The 21,102-nt window shown below is 49.0% G+C and overlaps 1 protein-coding gene across 2 annotated transcripts in view; it reads left to right on the top strand.

Moving 5' to 3' along the window:
* Positions 1-21,102, top strand: part of IGF1R (insulin like growth factor 1 receptor) — a 311,619-nt gene that overhangs the window by 266,795 nt on the left and 23,722 nt on the right. For both annotated transcript variants that reach the window (XM_055417719.2, XM_055417720.2), the window contains 9 exons: positions 2,051-2,218; positions 2,317-2,521; positions 6,062-6,345; positions 7,589-7,725; positions 8,209-8,368; positions 12,232-12,334; positions 12,829-12,899; positions 17,103-17,332; positions 17,572-17,682. In XM_055417719.2, coding sequence (XP_055273694.1) covers positions 2,051-2,218; positions 2,317-2,521; positions 6,062-6,345; positions 7,589-7,725; positions 8,209-8,368; positions 12,232-12,334; positions 12,829-12,899; positions 17,103-17,332; positions 17,572-17,682 — 1,469 coding nt within the window. The remainder of the gene's footprint in view (positions 1-2,050; positions 2,219-2,316; positions 2,522-6,061; positions 6,346-7,588; positions 7,726-8,208; positions 8,369-12,231; positions 12,335-12,828; positions 12,900-17,102; positions 17,333-17,571; positions 17,683-21,102) is intronic.

The following is a 21,102-nucleotide window of genomic DNA, read 5'->3' as shown; positions in this document are numbered from 1 at the left end:
GGCACGTAGTGAAGATGTTTTCTGCACTTTGGTAAACCTACCAAAATCAATGCTTTTTTCCTGAACCTAATGAAAACAAGATTTCAGTGGTCCCTGGATGCATTTGCCCTTTATACACAATTCAGCTCTGGGTTTGGGATTTAGGGGCAATAGTAAATACAGTTTGACCAGATTCTTATGCTTTGCCTGTAAATCGATATTCTTTTGATGGTAACAAGAGTCCATGACTTGAAATCAGGGCTTTATGTGTGTTCCAGATATTTTTAGACTTCTCATAGTCCTAACTCCATACTTCCACTGATTCATGGTTATACAGTTGTCAGATTTACAGACCCTTTTTCATTGCCTTCTCCTCCAGAACCCCCTGTGCCCTGCCCCACACCCTCGATTACCCTTTTTACATCCCTCTCTCATTTTGGCTTTTTTCTTTTTTTATCAGAGATTGAAAATCTCAAATAAAATAGAAGTCAGTCAGGTTTTTTTTCTAATTTTTTTAAAAATTTATTTTAATTGAAAGATAATTAGTTTACAATGTTGTGTTGGTTTATGCCATATATCCACAGGAATCTGCCAAAGGTAAACCTATGCCCCCTCCCTTCTGAACGCCCCCCGTCTCTCTCTCTCACACACACACACACAGCGGTCGGTCTCCCTATGCCCCCTCCCTCCTGAACGCCCCTGTCTCTCTCTCTCTCTCTCACAGACACACACACACACACACCGGTTGCTCTCACCATTTGCTGACACACACACACACACACACCGGTTGCTCTCACCATTTGTACACACACACACACCGGTTGCTCTCACCATTTGCTGACACACACACACATCGGTTGCTCTCACCATTTGCACACACACACACACCGGTTGCTCTCACCATTTGCTGACACACACACACATCGGTTGCTCTCACCATTTGCACACACACACACCGGTTGCTCTCACCATTTACACACACACACACACCGGTTGCTCTCACCATTTGCACACACACACACCGGTTGCTCTCACCATTTACACACACACACACACACACCGGTTGCTCTCACCATTTGCACACACACACACACACCCGGTTGCTCTCACCATTTGCTGACACACACACACACCCCGGTTGCTCTCACCATTTGCTGCTGACACACACACACACCCCGGTTGCTCTCACCATTTGTGCGCGCATACACACACACACACACACACACCGGTTGCTCTCACCATTTGCTGACACACACACACACCCCGGTTGCTCTCACCATTTGCACACACACACACACACACACACACCGGTTGCTCTCACCATTTGCGCGCACACACACACACACACACCGGTTGCTCTCACCATTTGCTGACACACACACACACACACCGGTTGCTCTCACCATTTGCACACACACACACACACACACCGGTTGCTCTCACCATTTGCACACACACACACACACACACACCGGTTGCTCTCACCATTTGCTGACACACACACACACACACCGGTTGCTCTCACCATTTGCACACACACACACACACACACCGGTTGCTCTCACCATTTGCACACACACACACACACACACCGGTTGCTCTCACCATTTGCACACACACACACACACACACACCGGTTGCTCTCACCATTTGCGCGCACACACACACACCGGTTGCTCTCACCATTTGCGCACACACACACACACACACACCGGTTGCTCTCACCATTTGCTGACACTGCCCAAACGTCTAGGAGGATGGCAGCGCTGATACATGGACAGTCCAGCGTTTGCATTAACTGTAGGTTCTAAGCCGTCCATCCCAACCCTGGCTGCGCCCCCACCACCCTTTGCCATCGACTGCTCAGTCCTGTTTGTCACCGCGGAGATGCCCTGAGAACAGATGCTCAAGGGAAAGTCAGGCAGTTCGGAACCAAGGGTCGCCTCGTGTGTCCCTGCGGCCACCGCCATTTCCTGTCCAGGTCACACTCTGGCGGCTTTGCGCTGAGTGTCTGGCAGCCTGGCTCTCGGCTTCCTTGCGTTTTCTGAAGTGTCCTCTGCCCCTCTCCCAGTTCCCTCCATCCCCCTGGATGTCCTGTCGGCCTCAAACTCCTCCTCTCAGCTGATCGTTAAGTGGAACCCGCCGTCCCTGCCCAACGGCAACCTGAGCTACTACATCGTGCGCTGGCAGCGCCAGCCCCAGGACAGCTACCTGTACCGGCATAACTACTGCTCCAAAGGTGAGGGAGGCCGGGGCCTGCGCGCGTGCGGGGGCAGCGGCCCTGAGCCCGGGCAGCCCGTGTAACTCGGCCCTCACGTGCCACTCTGTTCCGAGCAGACAAAATCCCCATCAGGAAGTACGCCGACGGCACCATCGACGTCGAGGAGGTGACGGAGAACCCCAAGACCGAGGTGTGCGGCGGGGAGAAAGGGCCGTGCTGCGCTTGCCCCAAAACCGAAGCCGAGAAGCAGGCGGAGAAGGAGGAGGCTGAGTACCGCAAGGTCTTTGAGAACTTCCTGCACAACGCCATCTTCGTGCCCAGGTACCGCCATCATGGCGCCCGCGCACCGCCATCTTCGTGCCCAGGTACAGCCATCTTGGCGCCTGGGCCCGCCATCTTGGCGCCTGGGCCCCCGCCATCTTCGTGCCCAGGCCCGCCATCATGGCGCCCACGCACCGCCATCTTCGTGCCCAGGTATCACCATCTTCGTGCCCGGCCCGCCATCTTGGCGCCCGGGCGCCGCCATCTTCGCGCAGGGGTACCACCATCTTCATGCCCGGGCCCCGCCATCTTTGCACCCGGGTACCGCCATCTTCGCCCCTGGGCCCCGTGTCCTCCGCGGTGCCACAGCCCCCACCCCAGCCCACCCCAGTTGACAGCCCGTAAGTGAGGCCCCAGGGGCCAGCACAGAGAGACCACAGGGCGGGCGACCGGCTGGGCGCTCAGCCCTGACTGATGGGCCAGGAGCTCGCAGCCTGCGCTGTGGGGGCCGTCAGGGTGACGGGCGACAGCTGACAGCCGCCCAGCCCGCTGTGGGTTCAGGGAGCGTCAAACACCTGCCACCAGCAGACACCTGCAAGTGAAGGAGCTGGGGTTTGGGCCCTTCCTGTGCCTCCCTGTCGGACTCCCAGCCTGGCCAAGCAGGGGTGAAGTGAGAAGGAGAGACTCAGAGTCAGTTTTGAAAGGGGCTCCGCTTCAAAGCATAACCGAGCACCACAGGGTCCCCTGAAAAATTTGTGAACTCATGCCAAAGACAGCCGTTCCAAGACAAACAGCTCGACCCCAGGGCATCTGTCTCCTCTGTTGCTCCAGCTTCCACTTCTGCAAATTGGGGACAAAATGGAGCAAAATAAATGTGTAGAGCAGAATTATTCAAGTTGCCAAGAGCTGGGAACAACCCATGTGTCCACCAGCAGATGAAGGGATGAGCCAATGTTGTCTTTCCCTGCGATGGAGTATTATTCAACCATGTAAAGGAATGAGATTCTGAACAACACGATTGAGCCTTGAAAACACTATGCTGAGTGAAAGCAGCCAGATTCAGAGAGTGATATTACATGATTCCACGTGTGTAAAATATCCAGAACAGGCAAATTCATGGCAACAGAAACTAAATTATAGATTACCAAGTGCTGGGAGAGGGAAAATGGGGAGTCACTCCTTACTCTGTGTAGAACTTCTGTTTGGAGTGATGAAAGATTTTGGTGATGGTTACACAGCATTATGAATGTCATCAATGACACTGAATTTTACTCCTAAAAGTGGTTAAAAATACAAAATTTTGTGAGCTTTTTTTTTTTTTAATTTTAAAAGTTTGTTTTACCACAACAAAAATAGTAAACAAAAACAGAGGGACATTCAACAGGGCAGCCTTGTAGTGTCTGGGAGACTAGAAGGAGATGGAAATGGGGTGGTGGCTGATAGTGCCTTTTTTTTCCTGAAAAATTGTAGCACAGGGTTTAGAAACAACCTCATGCCTGAAATCTGGGCAGAGGAGCAGGATCCAGGCCAGCGTTTTACCTGAAAGCCCCTTTCCCCACCCCTGTGGTGTCCCTGTTGCCAGCGTGTTCTCCTGGGCATCTGTCTTCTCCCAGCTCCCCACCTGCAGGGATACCAGTGGCGCTTGGCTTCTGTTTATGCTGCATTTACTTTGCCCTCAAAGGCTCTCTTAGGTTGTAGCAATGGAGGGTTTTCAAAGAGACTTCTATTTTCTGTCAAGTGACCTTCCTGGTATTTGTATAGTAGTCAAAGGTAGACATCTTACTTTAGAAGTCTTTAAAACAGGAAATCAAGACCTTTTAAAAGTGGAGGCACTAGCTTTTTCTTTTTTCCAGAATAAACTCTGGGTTGTTTAACAGCTTTCTTTCCCTCCCTTCCTTTCATGCCATTGAAACCATAGCACCTCCCACCCTGCCCCCACCAGTGACATGCTCTGCTCACAGAGGATGGTGGGACTGCAGCTCATGTGTTAGACGAGATGTTCTGTATGTTGTTAATGCTTTCAAGAATCAGGAAGCTTGAGGGAGGTTAGAAAAGAGCTCAAAGATGTTTTCAAACTAGAACCCAGGTTCAGTGGCTTTTCCACCACCTGGATTCATTAACAGTGAATCTGGGGCCTGGGCCTTCCTCCCAACAAACCAGGAAAGGACTGGTTCACAATTGGAAGAGGAGTACAATGAGGCCGTATATTGTCACCCTGCTTATGTAACTTATATGCAGAGTACATCATGCTAAATGCCAGGTTGGATGAATCACAAGCTGGAATCAAGGTTGCTGGGAGAAATATCAACAACCTCAGCTATGCAGATAACACCAGCCTAATGACAGAAGGTGAACAGGAACTAAAGAGCCTCTTGATGAGGGTGAAAGAGGAGAGTGAAAAATCTGGCTTAAAACTCAACATTTGGACTTCCTTGGTGGCTCAGTGATAAAGAATCCACTTGCCGGTATAGGAGATGTGGGTTCAATTCGTGATCCTGGAAGAGCCCGCATGCTGCAGAGCAACTCAGTCCATGCTCCACAGGTGTTGAACCTGTGCTCTAGAGCCCATGCCTTGCGGCAAGAGAAGCCTGAGCACCACGAGAGAAAAAGCCCACACAGCAGCAGAGACCCAGCACAGCCAATAAATAAGTAAATAATTTTAAAAAGAACTTAACATTCAAAAAACTAAGATTGTAACATCCAGTCCCTTCACTTCATGGCATATAGATGGGGAGAAGTGGAAGCTGACTGACTTTATTTTCTTGGGCTCCAAAATCACTGTGGACTGTGTGACTGCTGCCATGAAATTAAAAGATGCTTGTTCCTTGGAAGGAAAGCTATGACAAACCTAGACAGCATATTAAAAAGGAGAGATATCACTCTGCCAACAGAGGTCCATATAATCAAAGCTATGGTTTTTCCAGTAACGTGTATGAATATGAAAGTTGGACCATAAAGAAAGCTGAGCACTGAAGAATTGATGCTTTTGAACTGTGAAGCTGTAGAAGGCTCTTGACAGTCCCTTTGGACTGCAAGATCCAACCAGTCAATCCTAAAGGAAATCAACCCTAATTATTCACTGGACGGACTGATACTGAAGCTGAAGCTCTGATAGTTTGGCCACCTGATGATAAGAGCCGACTCATTGGAAAAGGTCCTGATACTGGTAAAGATTGAGGGCAGGAGGAAAAGGGGGCAAAAGAGGTTGAGATGGTTGGATGACTATCACTGACTTAACTGACATGAGTTTGAGCAATTTCCAGGAGACAGTGAAGGACGAGGAAGCCTGGTGTGCTGCAGTCCATGGAGTTGCAAAGAGCTGGACACAACTGAGCCACTGAACAACAGCTATTGAGTAACCGCTCAGGGAACAGGAGGGTGGTTTGCATGGTGAGGCTGAGGTTTGCAGCGCAGAGAAAGCAAAATAAATGATGAGGAAGGAAATCCCCATATAATTTGTTGGTTGTTATAAAAGGGGGTTCACCTTTTATTCCAAGGTGAAGATTTTTCTTTTCCTTCTCTCACTCTGGCTCGAGTCAGAGGAAAGACAAGAGAGGCAGAAGCCCTCACTCACAAGCCACGTTTCTCTCTTCCTTGCAGACCCGAACGGAAGCGGAGGGAAGTCATGCAGATTGCCAACACCACCATGTCCAGCCGGAGCAGGAACACCACGGTGCTGGACACCTACAACATCACAGACCCGGAAGAGCTTGAGACCGAGTACCCTTTCTTCGAGAGCAGAGTGGACAACAAGGAGAGAACTGTCATCTCCAACCTCCGGCCTTTTACTCTGTACCGAATCGACATCCACAGCTGTAACCACGAGGCTGAGAAGCTTGGCTGCAGCGCCTCCAACTTTGTCTTTGCAAGAACCATGCCTGCAGGTACAGTGTGATCCAGCTCATGCACACCCAGCCTAGTGGAGCAGACTTATTTGAAGAGACGGAGGCTGACACTCTTAGTCTCAGTCCTGCCGATTAAAGAACAGTGGTCGTTTGCAGGTGACTTTGAAGCCCAACAGGGAATGGCATCCATGCATAGCAACCCCACTCCCACCCCAGTCTCTCCATGCAAAGTACTTTGAGAGCAGGGAGCTTGATTCAGGATCGACTCTTCCTTCTTCTCGTGGGTTTGCATTATGCAGTCCCATGGCCCTTTTCTGCCAGGCCCCTCCCTGAGTTTCCGTGAATCCCCAGTGTGCAGCCCTAATTCAAAGTGAGCATCACTCCTCAGGGTCAGCTCCCATGCAGTCTTTGGTCCTGCTTGCTTAGTCTTCACCTTCCCCTTGTAAGTTAGAAGCTGCCTGTGGCTCAGACAGCCACACATCCCCCTTTCAGGATGAGCGAACTGTGGCATTCACTTCCCTGCAGAGCTGGCAAGGAACACAGAGTGTCTGCGTCTGGGGATGGGGCCTCCTGGGTTCGGTTCCAGCCTCTGCCAGCCGACCCAGCCTTCGTCTCCCCACCCTCCCAGGAGAGATGCAGCCCAGCTGATTTCTCAGAGCCTTTCCCAGCTGGAACTTGCAGTGACTTTGCTCACCACCTGGCTTACTACTTTAAGAAACAAAAGCAAGAGAGCAAGCACCCCAGCCTCCCCCGGCAGCTGGAGGAATCATTGATTCCACCCCAGCGAGCTTGTGCTCAGCACCAGCTTCCTGGCGGCTTCCTCCCAGGCAGGCTCGAGGACCATCCTTCACACCTGCCCAGAAGTTGCAGATGCAGAGCACAGGGTCCAGGACCCAGCCTGCAGGCTGAGGCCACCGTTTCTGCTCACGCCGCGCCTTTTCCATGCTGCTGGTATCGACGGCATCACATAGAAGCCGAGAACCAGGCCTGAGTGACTCGAATTGCCAAGATTGTCTTCCTGTGCTTAAGAACATGCTTTTCTGTTGGGGGACCGGAGTGGGAAGAGAGGGTATGGTGGCATCTTGAGACTTAACAATCATTAGGTGGTTCCGATTCCAAAACCCCTGCTGTGTGTACGTGGCCAGGCCAAGAGGAGTCACCGTGGCTGCTGTCCACTGTCCTGTGTGAGGAGTTGGGGAGGCCATTCTTAAGTTAGTCCAGGGTTTCTGTACCTCCTGGGGGCTTGAATCTAACTTTCTTACATGTTTCAATTGTTGCACAGAAGGAGCAGATGACATTCCTGGGCCAGTGACCTGGGAGCCAAGGCCTGAGAACTCCATCTTTTTAAAATGGCCAGAACCTGAGAATCCCAATGGATTGATCCTCATGTATGAAATAAAATATGGATCCCAAGTCGAGGTGAGTCTGGACGCCGAGCACGTGTGGGTGCATTTCCGTTACAGGTGTGGTGTATATTACACCGAGACACAGGGCACCCCCTGGTTAGCTGAAGACTAAACAATGGAATAAGGAGGTGAGTCAGCGAGGATTTAGGTCTTTCTGGTAGCTCTGTGCTCTTTGAGGAATTTTCACGGTGTGCAACAAGCTGGCTTATCCTCACCCCCCACGAAGCTGTTTCTTTACAGAAAATGATCTTTCAGCCTAGAGACTGGTCTTAATAACTTAATCTTTCTGAAACTCTTTTTGGTTAAAGAAATAAGGTTTGGTTAACGCTTGGGTGTGCTTTCAGTTACCGGAGGATGGCCACCGTGTAAAGCTGGTGTTTTCCCTATTCCTGCAAATCGGTGTCAGTGCTCATCAGGAGGTGAGCTGCCAGGCAGCCACAGCCGCCCGTTTCCAACTTGCATGGGGGAATCGACACGTGTGTTTTATTTTCTCCAGGATCAGCGGGAATGTGTGTCCAGACAGGAGTACAGGAAGTATGGAGGGGCCAAGCTAAACCGGCTCAACCCAGGGAACTACACAGCCCGGATCCAGGCCACCTCTCTCTCTGGGAATGGGTCATGGACAGATCCCGTGTTCTTCTATGTTCAGGCCAAGAGTAAGGCCATGGTGGGAGTCACTGATGGGGCTGGGACCGGGGAAGCCTGATTTTCTGATTCCTGTCTCCTACCACTGAGAAAGGGCACACGAATGCCAGCACCCCGTCTGGGAGCTCAGCCGGGGAGCTGCTACACGTGGAGTCCCCTGCCTCAGAGACCCTCTTTTGAGGGAGTCAGCAAGGGGGCCTTAGCTCTCAGCTTGATTTACGTCCAGAGCATTTTACAAAGTACTGAATTGACCATTCTGCCTTCTGCCTCGTCAGGGATGCTGGTTGTGGCTCAGACTCAGGGCTTAGCATCCTAAGCGGGAACACAAACCCAGGGACCTTCTCGTCCAGCCTGCTTCAGGCAGGAGTCGTCGCCATGACAGAATCCCAGGCCGAGGCAGCGCCCTATCACTGCTCATTGGTAAAATGCGGGTGCGCTTATAAAGCAGCTGCACACATTGAGAGTACACAGTACCCCTGTGTGTGATGGGCTTCCCAGGTAGTGCAAGTGGTGAAGAACCTCCTGCCAATACAGAAGATGTTAGAGACTGGGGTTCCATCCCTGGGCCAGGACAGTCCCCTGGAGGAAAGCACAGCAGTGCAGCCCAGTGTTCCTGCCTGGAGAATCCCATGGACAGAGGAGCCTGGCGGGCTACAGTCTATGGGGTTGCAAAGCTTTGGACACAGCTGAAGCAACTTAGCACACACACACTCCCCATTTGGCTCAGAGACTGGGCCGTGTGTTGAGTTTACGCTGAAACCATCAACACGACAGTATTCTTAGAAGGCCGTTCTATGTGAGAATTTTAGATTTTAAAACTGAGTTTTGTAAAATGTATGAGCACAAGGGCACTGTACTTGCTTGGCCAAGAAAATTCGGTATTTTCAGTTGGTGACATAAATATTCCTTGTTATTTCCATTTTGAGTTTGTACTATTATGTAGTAGAAACCAGATTTTTAAGATTATTTCATGTTCAGATAATGGGATCAGACTGGTCGTAATACTATTCCTGACTGCTTGCTAGAGAAAAAGCGACCCCCGCTTGCTGAGTAGTGCTTCTTTGGGTCGAGTGGGCAGTTCCCACTGCCCTGGTCCCCTCTGGCGTCCACACCCGTGCTGCTCTCGTCCGGAGTCTGAGTTATTAAACTCAGGATTCAATGGATCCAACAGTCCATCTGGTTAGTGCCTGAAAGTCCAAGACACGCATGATATTTAGAAATCAGATACCAAAAGAAGGAAGGGGGAAATAGAATTGCTGACCTTGAGGCATCAAGGTTTTATGAGCCTGGCACTGTATGAGGGCTAAACAGATGCTTAGACAGATCGTTCCGTCATCTGAAATGGTCTGAATTCTCCATGTGCCCCGCTTCACCTGCTCTTTGCAGTTGGCAGGTACCATGCCCTCCAGCAAGGGAACTTTCTCCTACTCCCAGAGCCCTCCCCAAAGAAGTGACTTCTTGCCCTGCTCTGCCGCCTTCCCCTGTCTGCATCCATCCCTCAGGAACAGAGCCCAGGTTTAGAGGACTCGGGCGGCACTGTGTTCTTTGAAACAGCAGCATGGGCTTCTGAGGCGCAGTGAGCTTGGCTTATCATGAGAAGACACCGTCCTGTCTGCTGTCACCCCCCATTAACCCTGTGGGTCCTGGGAGCCCGTGGGAAACCCAAAGCCCCTCTGGTGGCACCTTTCCAGCAGGAGTTGGCAAACACCACTGGGAAATTGGATCTGAGTGCCTGCTTTACTGTCAGGAGGCTCTTCTTGTGCCAGACCAGATTCCATCCTGCTATGATTGAACCTCCTCCTGTTCGATCCTTAGAGGAGACAGAAGCTTTGGAAGCTTTCTGGCAACTGCTCTCCTTTTAGGAGCCCTTCATGTGCTTGAATACTATTAAATTACTCTTCAGGCTTTTATTCTCCAGACTAAATAATCTCAAGTTTGGGGCCCTTTCTCATAAGCCAGTCTCAGAAACCAATTTTCCAGCCATTGAGTCATTTTGTTCTTCTCTGGATGTGTTCCAGTTTCTCCATGTCCCTGTTGAAATGTGAAACTCAAAAAGAACACAGTACAACCTGACCAGTAGTATAAGTGACACAAACAGAATAAATAGTCCTCAGGGGGCAAAAGAAAACCCTTCACTAGCTTCCCGAAAGCCCTGTTAACTTGCAGCTATTTCCACGAACTAGGAAATGTAGGAGCCTGCATCCATGTCTAGAGCATTTTGATAAAAATACTTTAATTAAAAAATTAAAATAGGTTAAATAGTCCTTACAGAGTAATAATAATAGTAGTAGTTAGTGGCAAAGTAATTATTGATGGGGGTACTTAATAGATGTAAATGGGTCCCTAGTGAGTTCCACCCTCATTTCCACATAGGCATTTCCCAAATATCCCACAGGCGCTTGAGATGCTTCGTGCACAAAACCAGAATCACAGCTGGCACCTCCAGAGTCCCCCTCCCTCCTCCGTTCCTCAGCTCAGTCTGTGGCCCCGTAACCTGCACAGTACCCACGCCAGGAGCCTCCCGGCCACCGCTCCTCTTTCCTTCTCTCCTGCCACCTACTTTTCATTCTCACCTTTTCTGCCTCTGCATTCTCTCTGGAGTCCAGCCTCTGTAGCCACCACCACCACCTCAGCTCAGAGCCTCTAAGGCACTTACTTCGTGGGAAAAGTGCAAGCTGGGGTACAGGAAGCCTAGGTGCCAAGGCCAGCCCGCTACCTGTGTGACCTTGCAGGGGACAGTTCATCTCTATGAGTCTCGGTCATTCGTAGAAAAGGGGCAGTGATTCCCTCATGAGGTCCAAGTTGGGCAATGCAGAACTTGCCGAGGACCCCTCCCTTAGAGAGGGCAGAGTCCCCTCTCCACTGCCAGCCGCTCAGGCTGTCCTCGGACACAGCCAGCTCTCCCCACCCAAGTGCCATCAGGTTCACTGCAGGGCTGGAGGGCTCTGCGTGCAGTTCACGCTGCTTAGCCTGGACAGTGTCACTTCCAGCCATGCTATGCTTGGCCAGCTTCTCCTGACTCCCTCCACACTCTTGTTTCCTCCCTGCCTCCTTGCAGTATGTGTAGTCCACTTGTCTGGTGGTTCTGCTGCCTGTGGACATGTTGATTGCCAGTGTCTGGCTGAATTTTCTAAGTGTTTGGATCAGTGTCCAGCCTGTCATCTGTCATCTAAGACCTGAGCGTGGTAATGAGCAGGTGTGAGCTCTGTGGTCTCAGACTGTACTTGTGGCCTCTCATGTTTGGGGGAGAATTCAGAGCAGCTTTGGTAAAGGGTGCCGTCCAATTACTCTTGATTTTTTAAGTTGTCTGTGGAAGTATCTTAAGACAGATTGAGCTTGAGCACTATATACATAAAAATCTATTCATCTTATTTTAGCAAATGTATGCAACTCCATTAATAGTCATCTAACTGTGTGTGTCTGTGTGTGTGCACTCAGTTGTGTCCAACTCTTTTCAACCCTGTGGGCTGTGGCCCACCAGGCTACTCTGTCCATGGGATTTTCCAGGCGATAATACTGGAATGGGTTGCCATTTCCTACCCCAGGGATTGAACCCGTGTCTCCCAGGTCTCCTGCATTGCAGGTGGATTCTTTAGCACTGAACCACCAGAGATTATTTTACTTGAATCCTTTGTTTGAACTATTTCAGAATATACTTAGATTGACAATAAAAATGACTCTATTTCTCAGTCTGCACTTCTTTAATATTTTTGCAAATGACTTGGTTTTCTCTTTTTTTTGTTATAGCCAACTAGAAGTCCTAGTTCGTGATAAGCAATAGAGGAATTCTCAGGGATTTTTTTTTCATACTTTCAACTAAATATGAAATATGTTCATCTCCTGACATGCTCTCATTTCTGGCTTGTTTCTGCAGCGACATATGAAAACTTCATCCACCTGATTATTGCTCTGCCCATTGCGGTTCTGTTGATAGTGGGAGGGTTGGTTATAATGCTGTACGTCTTCCATAGAAAAAGGTGAGTGCCTTGATGTGAAGTTCAGACCCTTGCTGCTTCGGACTGGTTTGATGATTTGAACCTGAGTTAAGATGAACTTTTTGAGGAGTTTAAGGAAATATCTTATGGATCAGAAAATCTGATTTTCCAGTCAAATGTTCTTTACAGAAACAGAGATTATTTTCTAATGATTCAACAGCAGAAATTTTTTTTTTTCTTTGGAGTCTGGTTGACCCATCACAGATACTGCTGCTTCTGCAAAGCTCTTTCAAACATGGTATTTTAACCCTGTTTATAAAATAAGCTTTCAATTTCCAGTGAAGTAAAGAAAGAAATGTTTCTAATTTGAGGCCAAGGAGGAAGCCAAGAGAGGCGTTAGGGTGAGCTGTCCTGATGGCACTCCCCTCCCCACTCCTCTGGGTCCTTAATGAATCAGAACAAATAAAACAGATGAAAGTACAAACAGAAATGTGTGGGGTTTTTTTTTCCTAACCTAAATTTCATCATTTTTGCAGAAATAACAGCAGGCTGGGAAATGGAGTGCTGTATGCCTCTGTGAACCCGGAGTATTTCAGCGCAGCTGATGGTAAGTGCCTGCCTGAGGTCCCAGTTAGGGAGCTTTTGAGGGTTAGTAATTCAGGGGAAGAGGTTTGCGTTGTTTTGAGGTACCTTTGACCTCAGATCTGTCTTCATTAAGACTTTATTTTTTAAAAAACCAAACTTTTGAGCAATTCACTGCATATGTCAAAAATTCTAGGACTGTCTGAGCTGCCCCAAGAGAATACGGGCTTCAGAGATGAATGTGTCCAGCATAGTAATTCATTTATTTAATTGCCTGAAATTTTATGCTAGAATGAAAAAAGCTGTGTAATTGTCAACATCTAGTTGAAGATATGCTGCAGCTGACAAAGCAGTCCTTTTAGAATAGTTTTACCTTGAGTTCCATGTCTTTAAAATTGTCTTTGATCACCACGGCTTCTCAGCTTTTCGTATCTTGGAGATTTTCTGTTCATTCCCTCCTGACTGGGGTCTCCATGTGAGAGCTGTTTCTTTAAGCGGCTGAGACGGTCTGACCTGGAAGCTGGATTGTGCTTTTTTCCCCCTGTTTTGCTATCTTGTCTTCCTAGTTTGCCAAAATCCAAACTTTTCAAAGTAAGTTGGGGTGAGCCCTCTGCCATTGGGTGCTACTAACTGGCCCTTTGCTAGGGGCATTTACAAATGCCAACCCATTTGATCCCTACGTCCTTATGAAGGTGAAAGTGTTAGTCACTTAGTCAAGTCTGACTCCTTGCAAACCCATGCATGGACTGTAGCCTGCCAGGCTCCTCTGTCCATGGGATTCTCCAGGCAAGAACACTGGAATAGGCAGTCATTCCCTTCTCCAGGGGATCTTCCTGACCCAGGAATCAAGCCCTGGCCTCCTGCATTGCAGGCAGATTCCTCACTGTCTGAGCCACTAAGAAACCCTGTAGAATGGATTTTCTGATGCTTCTCTGTCTCTTCATTGGGTGATGAGGCTCAGAGAAGAAACATGCCCAGGTCACAGAACTAGGCAGTTGAGGAGTGAGGGTGAAGCAGTGCCGGGCACTGTGTTAACGTGTGATGCAGTCGCTGTGGGGAAGGACTGTGAGGTTCTGGGGGAATTGCAGGCAAACTGGCCCGTGGGAGGAGCCGGACCCAGTCTGTCAAATGCATGAAGAGTGGAATTAAGTTAATGTGTTCAGAAAATTGTTTGCCTTGCTCGTGCTTCAGAAGTAGAAGTGTGTATGCAGGAAACATGAAATAAGGAGTCCTGATTATTCTAACTGCTCGTCCTCATCAAATGAGGGAATGATTAAAAGCACTGTATATAAGTGTGTGATTTTTATTACTGTGATTTCTCTAATAATTTCTAATTCAAATTACGTTTTACAGTAGAATCAGTCAAAAGCAGAGTCCTCTGAATGGGAATCAAATGTAGCATGAGGACATTATAAAGGTCTCACGAAGTTGTATCTTTAAAAGGCATACATGTGCTTCCTTGGTGGTCCAGTGGTTAAGAATATGCCTTGCAGTGCAAGGGACGCTGATTTGATCCCTGGTGGAGGAAGATCCCACATTGCCAGGGAGCAGCTCACCCCTTGAGCCATGGCTGCTGGGCAAACAGTCTCAAGCCCACGAGCCACAGGCACTGAAGCCCACACGCCTGGAGCCTGAGCTCTGCCACAAGAGAAGCCACCAGTGAGAAGCCTGCGCACTGCAGCAGAGCAGCCCCCGCCCATGACAACTGGAGAAAGCCTGCATGAGGCAACAAAAGCCCACCACAGCCAAAAATAAAATGGATAATGTTTTAAAACTAAAAGGCATATATGCGTACACACATACCTGTACATCTGTTTGTGTGTGTACATATAAGGCACAGAGAACGTTCCAGAAGGATACATGCCAAACTTAAAAGAGTAATTACTTGTGGAGAGGGTCTTTTTCTTTAAACAAAAAAGATTTTTATGCATTGTTTATGTAAATGCAGTTTTTAATCAACTAATTAATATATATGTTGTTATTTATTAATAATTTATTATTAATATAGGAAAATGCAAGGCCACTTCCCTGCTCTATCAGTTTGGAGTAAGATTGCTGTAGAGAATAAAGCATAGAAGATTGGCATTTGCAGCTTTGACTATGAAGTATCTAGGAAGTTTGAGAGTGCACAATCAAATCAGACTCTAATGGTGATTTGAATTGAAGTTCTGTGTCTTTCCAGAGTGCTTTCATAATATAATATCTTGATTCTTTAAAAACAAAACAAAGAAAGCTTACTGTCACTCAGGCCAACAGGTAGAAATACTCTCACCTTGTTTGAACTTAATTTATTTGGCCTTTGGACAAGCATCTTATAGCTAGTTTCCTCAAGGGGCAACAAAATGACATCGCAGTACAAAAATGCTTAAAAAACTTATCTCTCTGAAAGCTGATCTGCATGTCACCATTCTTCAAGCACACTGAAAATCCCCTCCAGGGAAACGCTGATAGCATTGTGCGGGTAAGCCTCTGCTGCCTGGCAGGGCTTAGGGCTGCTGGGTAACATCAGAGCTGTTGGGTTGAATTAAGAAAGGGGATTGTGAGTATTGACTTCAGCCACCTCCAAGGGATGAATGTGATTGGTTTTAACTCCGTGTTTTGTGGTGTGCTACATAGCTAATTCTGATTAAAAGCAAGCCTGGATTTTCAGTGATAAATGGATATAGACTGTCTCTTTGTACTTTCTGAGGGGTATCAGAAAGAGTCTTAGCTACTGGGGTGTTTTACGTACTTACTGTCCTAAGCAAGCATCAGCCTCCTCCTCCAGGCTATAAACTGTCTAAGCCACATGGAGGGTGGAATTCCATTTGTGACATTCCTGACCACATAACCTACGTACTATGAAATACAAAAATATACGTGAAAGAAAATTCTGTACTGATTAACATAGTCCATATTGGAAATTCCGTAGAGGTGTAAATTGGTGGTATCTCCTGGGCCTGATTCATAGACATCTTTACTTTATGAGGGTGTCAGAATACAGCTGTCAACCCACTTCTCTTACATCCAGCCAAAGGCCCACAGTTGACATCTAAAAGCACAAAGGCAAACACAGGTTCCCAGTCTTTCTGCATTTCTGAGCCAGGACCATCTCTTTCCGATCAGTGGAGCTGGCCAGGGGTTCCCCTTTCAGACAAGCACATGAGCACACAGCGTTAGAAGAATACGGTTATAATTGAAATTTCTTATGGATCTGTGGAACAGGTACATTTTATTTTAGTTCTCACCTACCCATCAGAGTGGTCGGATGGATTTTCTTCTGTTTTCTTTCTTTCCTCCCTTCTTCCTTTGCCTCTTTCTTTCTCCTTCCTCTTACCTAGAATTACTTATTTATTTTCTTAAACCATCTTGAATCTGACCAGAAGCAGAGGCTGGAGAGGAAATCATATTCAGGCTTAGTCATCGCCAAGCCTCACCCCCCAGCCCCTCACCCCAGTGGTGGGAGGTCCCTGAGTTCACAGAGCCCAGGCCTAAGTCCTGGGGAGACCCTTCTGCTCATCAGCTGTCCTTTCCTGCATGCTGGTCACCACTGCCTGGGCCTCAGAAGGAATGAGCAGTGAGACAGAGCTCCTTGCTTCCACGGCTCACAGTGCGCCAGGGCCTCTAGAGCAGAGCGACCCATGGAAGTGTTAATGCCAGTCCCACAAGAAAGCTGAAATGTTTCTAGTAGCCACGTATAAAACAGGGAAAAGAAACTAGTAGAATACATACTGATAACGTTTTCTTTAACTCAGTATATCCGAAGTATTATCAGTTTTATTATGCAGGAGAAGGAAATGGCAACCCATTCCAGTGTTCTTGCCTGGAGAATCCCAGGGGCGGGGGAGCCTGGTAGGAGGCCGTCTATGGGATCACACAGAGTTGGACACGACTGAAGTGACTTAGCAGCAGCAGCAGTATGTATTACATTATTTTTTGAAATCCAGGATAGATTTTATACTTAGAGCAACATCTGAAGTTGGACGACTTTCTGGTTCTTACTTGCCGTTGGTATCTTTATCTGGAAATCCTTGAGGACTTGAAATTCTAATGTTTGACTGTACAGTGGTCTTGCTGAAATCCCTAGCCTGTGGGAGATTCCAGAACAAGCCATATACCCGTGTCCCCCAGTGCTCTCCTCTGTGGGCTCCAGGAAGTGGCACCTTGCCCTCCTTGGCCTGGAGTTTGCCCGGAATGCGTCCTGCCCACCCCAGTCACGCTGGCTCAGCTCCGGCCTCTTCCTTCTCAGTGTACGTGCCTGACGAGTGGGAGGTGGCCCGGGAGAAGATCACCATGAGCCGCGAGCTGGGCCAGGGCTCCTTTGGAATGGTCTACGAAGGCGTGGCCAAGGGCGTGGTCAAGGATGAGCCTGAGACCAGGGTGGCCATTAAGACAGTGAACGAGGCCGCCAGCATGCGCGAGCGGATCGAGTTTCTCAACGAGGCCTCGGTGATGAAGGAGTTCAACTGTCACCACGTGGTAAGAGGGGGCCCTGGTGTGGGCCACACACTTGGGGTTTGCTGTCTCGCCTCGGCTTCCAGGGGGCTCCCCGTCACCCCGCTGCTCCGTTAGACGCCGTGCACATGGAGGTTCCAGCTGCGGTGCAGGGCCGGCCTGTCGTCCGGGCTCTGCACCAAGCTGGCGGTCCCGGCGACGGGGAGCTGTGTCGTGGGGGGTCCTCACCCACTCAGCCCTTCTCGCTGTGTCTTTGCTCACAGGTGCGCCTGCTGGGCGTGGTGTCCCAGGGCCAGCCGACGCTGGTCATCATGGAACTGATGACCCGGGGTGACCTCAAGAGTTATCTCCGGTCTCTGAGGCCAGAAATGGAGGTAAGTTTTGATTTTCATCCACATCCCAAGTCATCTGTCCCCTTTCCTTTAGAACCTTCCCTAGAAGATACTGTGTCTTTAAATTCGTGTACTTTTCTTGTTGCATGCTTCGTTCTCGGTCCTTTATAGCTACAGTCCGCAACCATATTGGCCCCAGGGACCGCTTTCACGGAAGACAGTTTTTCCACAGACCAGAGCTGCGGGATGATTTGGGGATGATTTGAGTGCATTACATTTATTGCGCACTTCGTATGCATGCTAAGTCACTTCAGTCGTGGCCAACTCTTTGCAACCCTATGGACTGTAGCCTGCCAGGCTCCTCTGTCTGTTAGATTCTCCAGGAAAGAATACTGGAGTGGGTTGCCATTTCCTCCTCCAGGGGATCTTCCCAACTGAAGGATCGAACCCACATGTCCTGCATTGCAGGCTGATTCCTTACCCACTGGGCCCCCTTAAGGGAAGCCCTTATTGTGCACTTTATTTTTATTTTTTTATTGTGCACTTTATTTCTGATCTAATGCCGATGCCGATCTGACAGGAGGTGCTGGTCCATGGCCCAGAGGCTGGGGACTCCTGCTTTATACGAAGGAGTTCCCTGACTACAGAGAGACCTGGATCTTCAGTGAGAGGCCCTTGCCAGTATGCAGATACCCTGTTAACCATACCCCTGTGGGCTTTTGCTGCTACCTCATTCTCTCTACCCACCGTGTCACCTCCTCCAGCACCATCTGTCCAATTCCCACCCACAGACCCGTCTACCCTGCTGCCTCCCTGTAGCCTTTCCTGACTCCCACTTTGTCTGGGAGTACCCGTTCCTGCGGCCTACTCGGGCCGTGCTTGTCAGAGTTCAGTGTCAGGCTGACCTGACTCTTCTGCAGGGATGCCTTCCCCCAGGTTGGTGCACAGACTCCCACTCCCTCAGAAGCCCGCACCCCACGTGCACCTTCTCCCCTGCCGTGGGCAGTCTGAGCCGTAGAGCAGAGGGAGCCCTGTTTCTGAAAATGGGGCTCCCCTCCTGCATCCACATTTCTGGCTTTATCCTCAGTCAGCGTCTCGCTTGAGCTTCTGAATGATCATCGCCTCAGCTGAACCATGATCTCTTCCTAGTCTTGGGAAAAATATCAATTTGTATTACAAGCTTCAGGTTCATCACTGTGGTGTCTCTCCTTCGGCAGCTTGAACCCATCTTTTAATAATTTGGAGGCATGACTGTTAAGAGGGTAGTTCTGGGAGATAAATACTTGGAAGGCATGGCATACTAGCCACATCTACCTTCCACTTGACTGCCTTGCTGGGTCTCGGTCCTCACTCGGATCCTGACTTTGCTGCCTACTGAAGAAGCATTGGGTCTGCTGTACGAGCCTTGGATCCTGCCCTTTCTTTACCCTTTTTGAATGTCTGTAGCCTGTCTCTGAACTTAATCCTTTGTTTTCTTCATTGAATCAGCAACTGAATCATCTCCCAAATAGTAGTTCCTTAGTTTTTGTTCCAAGCACTTGTTCACACGTGGCTTCCCTTACAGCCGATGGGTGTGGTTCTGCGAGGCCACGGAGCCCCGTGTGGACCCAGGCCCCGAGCAGGGAGGTTTACGACACGCCCACTCTTTGTTCTGCCGGGCAGGGCGCCCAGCTCCCCTGGACCTCAGTGCCCTTCCCCAGCCTTCTCTGTAATACCCAGACCAGCACAAAGGACAAAGGCTCCATCAGCTGGTGGCTGGAGACGTGGCAGCATGTTTCCTATCAGATTCATTGACGCCCCCTCTGAGGAGCCTGAAGCACTCGCTTCCTTCGTCCCCAGCCTCAGACACGGAGTGAGAAGCTCGTCGCCCTCGGCCTGGCTCTGCACTAGGTGTCTGCGTCTCAGGCGGCCGCTTTGGGCTCTGTGCCTTGGTTTCCTTCCCTGTGGATGAGAGGGTTGGTCCTTCTCATATCAGAACTTCACTTTTCGATCTGTCAGATTTAAAGTCGTCCTTTCTAGCCCATGTCAGCTGTAAAGCTGCGTGTACTTGTCCTGTGGTTCTGTTCTTTTCTGCACGGCATCCCCCCCACCGAAGGTTCACGTGTGTCCCTTGCTGACCGTGGGTGCTCGTGTGTGCATGTCTTAAGCAGTTCTAAGCAAATCAAAGATTTCTGTTCTCCAAAACATCTGAAAGCATGGCAGTATTAGCACTGTGAACTGACAGAAAGTCAGCCCTCTCTTTCAGTAATTAAAATCAGGTTCCTTTCTTTGCTTCTGTTTGTTACATTAATCATGAATGCCCACTTCTAATAAAGAAAGTGAAGTCGTTCAGTCCTGTCCAACTCTTTGTGGCCCCATGGACTGTAGCCCACCAGGCTCCTCTGTCCATGGGATTTTCCAGGCGAGAGTACTGCAATGGGTTGCCATTTCCTTCTCTGTTTGTCATATTAATCATGAGTGGCCACTTCTGATAAGCACCTAACTTAATACTCCACAACTTCTTGAGCGTAAACTTAACATTTTACCTGCAGTTTTCTAGTGTACCAGACCAGGCACATCTAAAGCCCTGGCAGGGCTCATCCACACAAGACCCCTTTCTAAAGGAAAGGAGTGTTCTGGCTTACCCTTCGGGTCATCTCATCACTTTCCCAGGCAGCTCAGTGATGAGGATTTTAAACCACAGACTTTCCTGATAGTAGCTTCAGAATTCAAATGTAGGGAACCAACCCATAAGTACTTGGAAAGTTGTTACCCTGCTTCTAGAAACCAGCTTTGGGGCAGAAACTGCCCCCTCAGTGGGCAAAGCCAGCAACGCCTAGGCATGGTCCCCGGTCATCCTCCTAGCAGTGACCCTGCCTTGACCCCAGGGGTGTGAAAGAGCCCAGGCAGGAGCCAGTGCACACTCTTCTCGTGGCCCAGGGTTTGAGCTGGGGAGGGCACGCACGGGGCCTGTCAGAGCAGGATGGCTTTACATGTTGCGAGAGGTGCTCTGTAGTCAGGGAAGCCAAGGTAGAGTGTCGAACTCACGCAAGCAAGAGGTGGTCAGCACAGAAACCTTCTTTTGGGATAAAGAAACTTGGCCACACATTTTATTTGATGTTTTTCTAAGTGGTCTTATTATTTGGGGGTATTTCTTTTCAGTGCCGAAGTCGGTTTGTTGCCCTCCTCTGCAAAGAGATGTTTATCCATGTTACTTGTTGGACATCGGTCCCCTCCAGAGTAGGTGTCCACTGGACTTAAATGAACTGTCGAGGGCTTGCTGTCCACAGCACGCACAGAAAATTATCATCCAAGGAATGCCACTCTGTAAGGGGAACAAATTAATCTTGATGTCTTTGTACTTTAGGAGAAAGTGGAAGGGAAAAAGAAGGATTAAGTAATTTATAATAAAGCTTTCGTGGGAAATAATGTATCCGGTGTCCATTCAGGAAACCCATTTGCTTATTTCCACACGGGCTTTGT

This window comes from Moschus berezovskii, chromosome 21, assembly GCF_049115385.1.
Source record: "Moschus berezovskii isolate FMDL1 chromosome 21, NW_MosBer_1.0, whole genome shotgun sequence".
In the NCBI taxonomy this organism is placed as follows: domain Eukaryota; kingdom Metazoa; phylum Chordata; class Mammalia; order Artiodactyla; family Moschidae; genus Moschus; species Moschus berezovskii.
The sequence above is the reverse complement of the archived record's forward strand: the minus strand, read 5'-3'. Positions and strand labels throughout refer to the sequence as shown.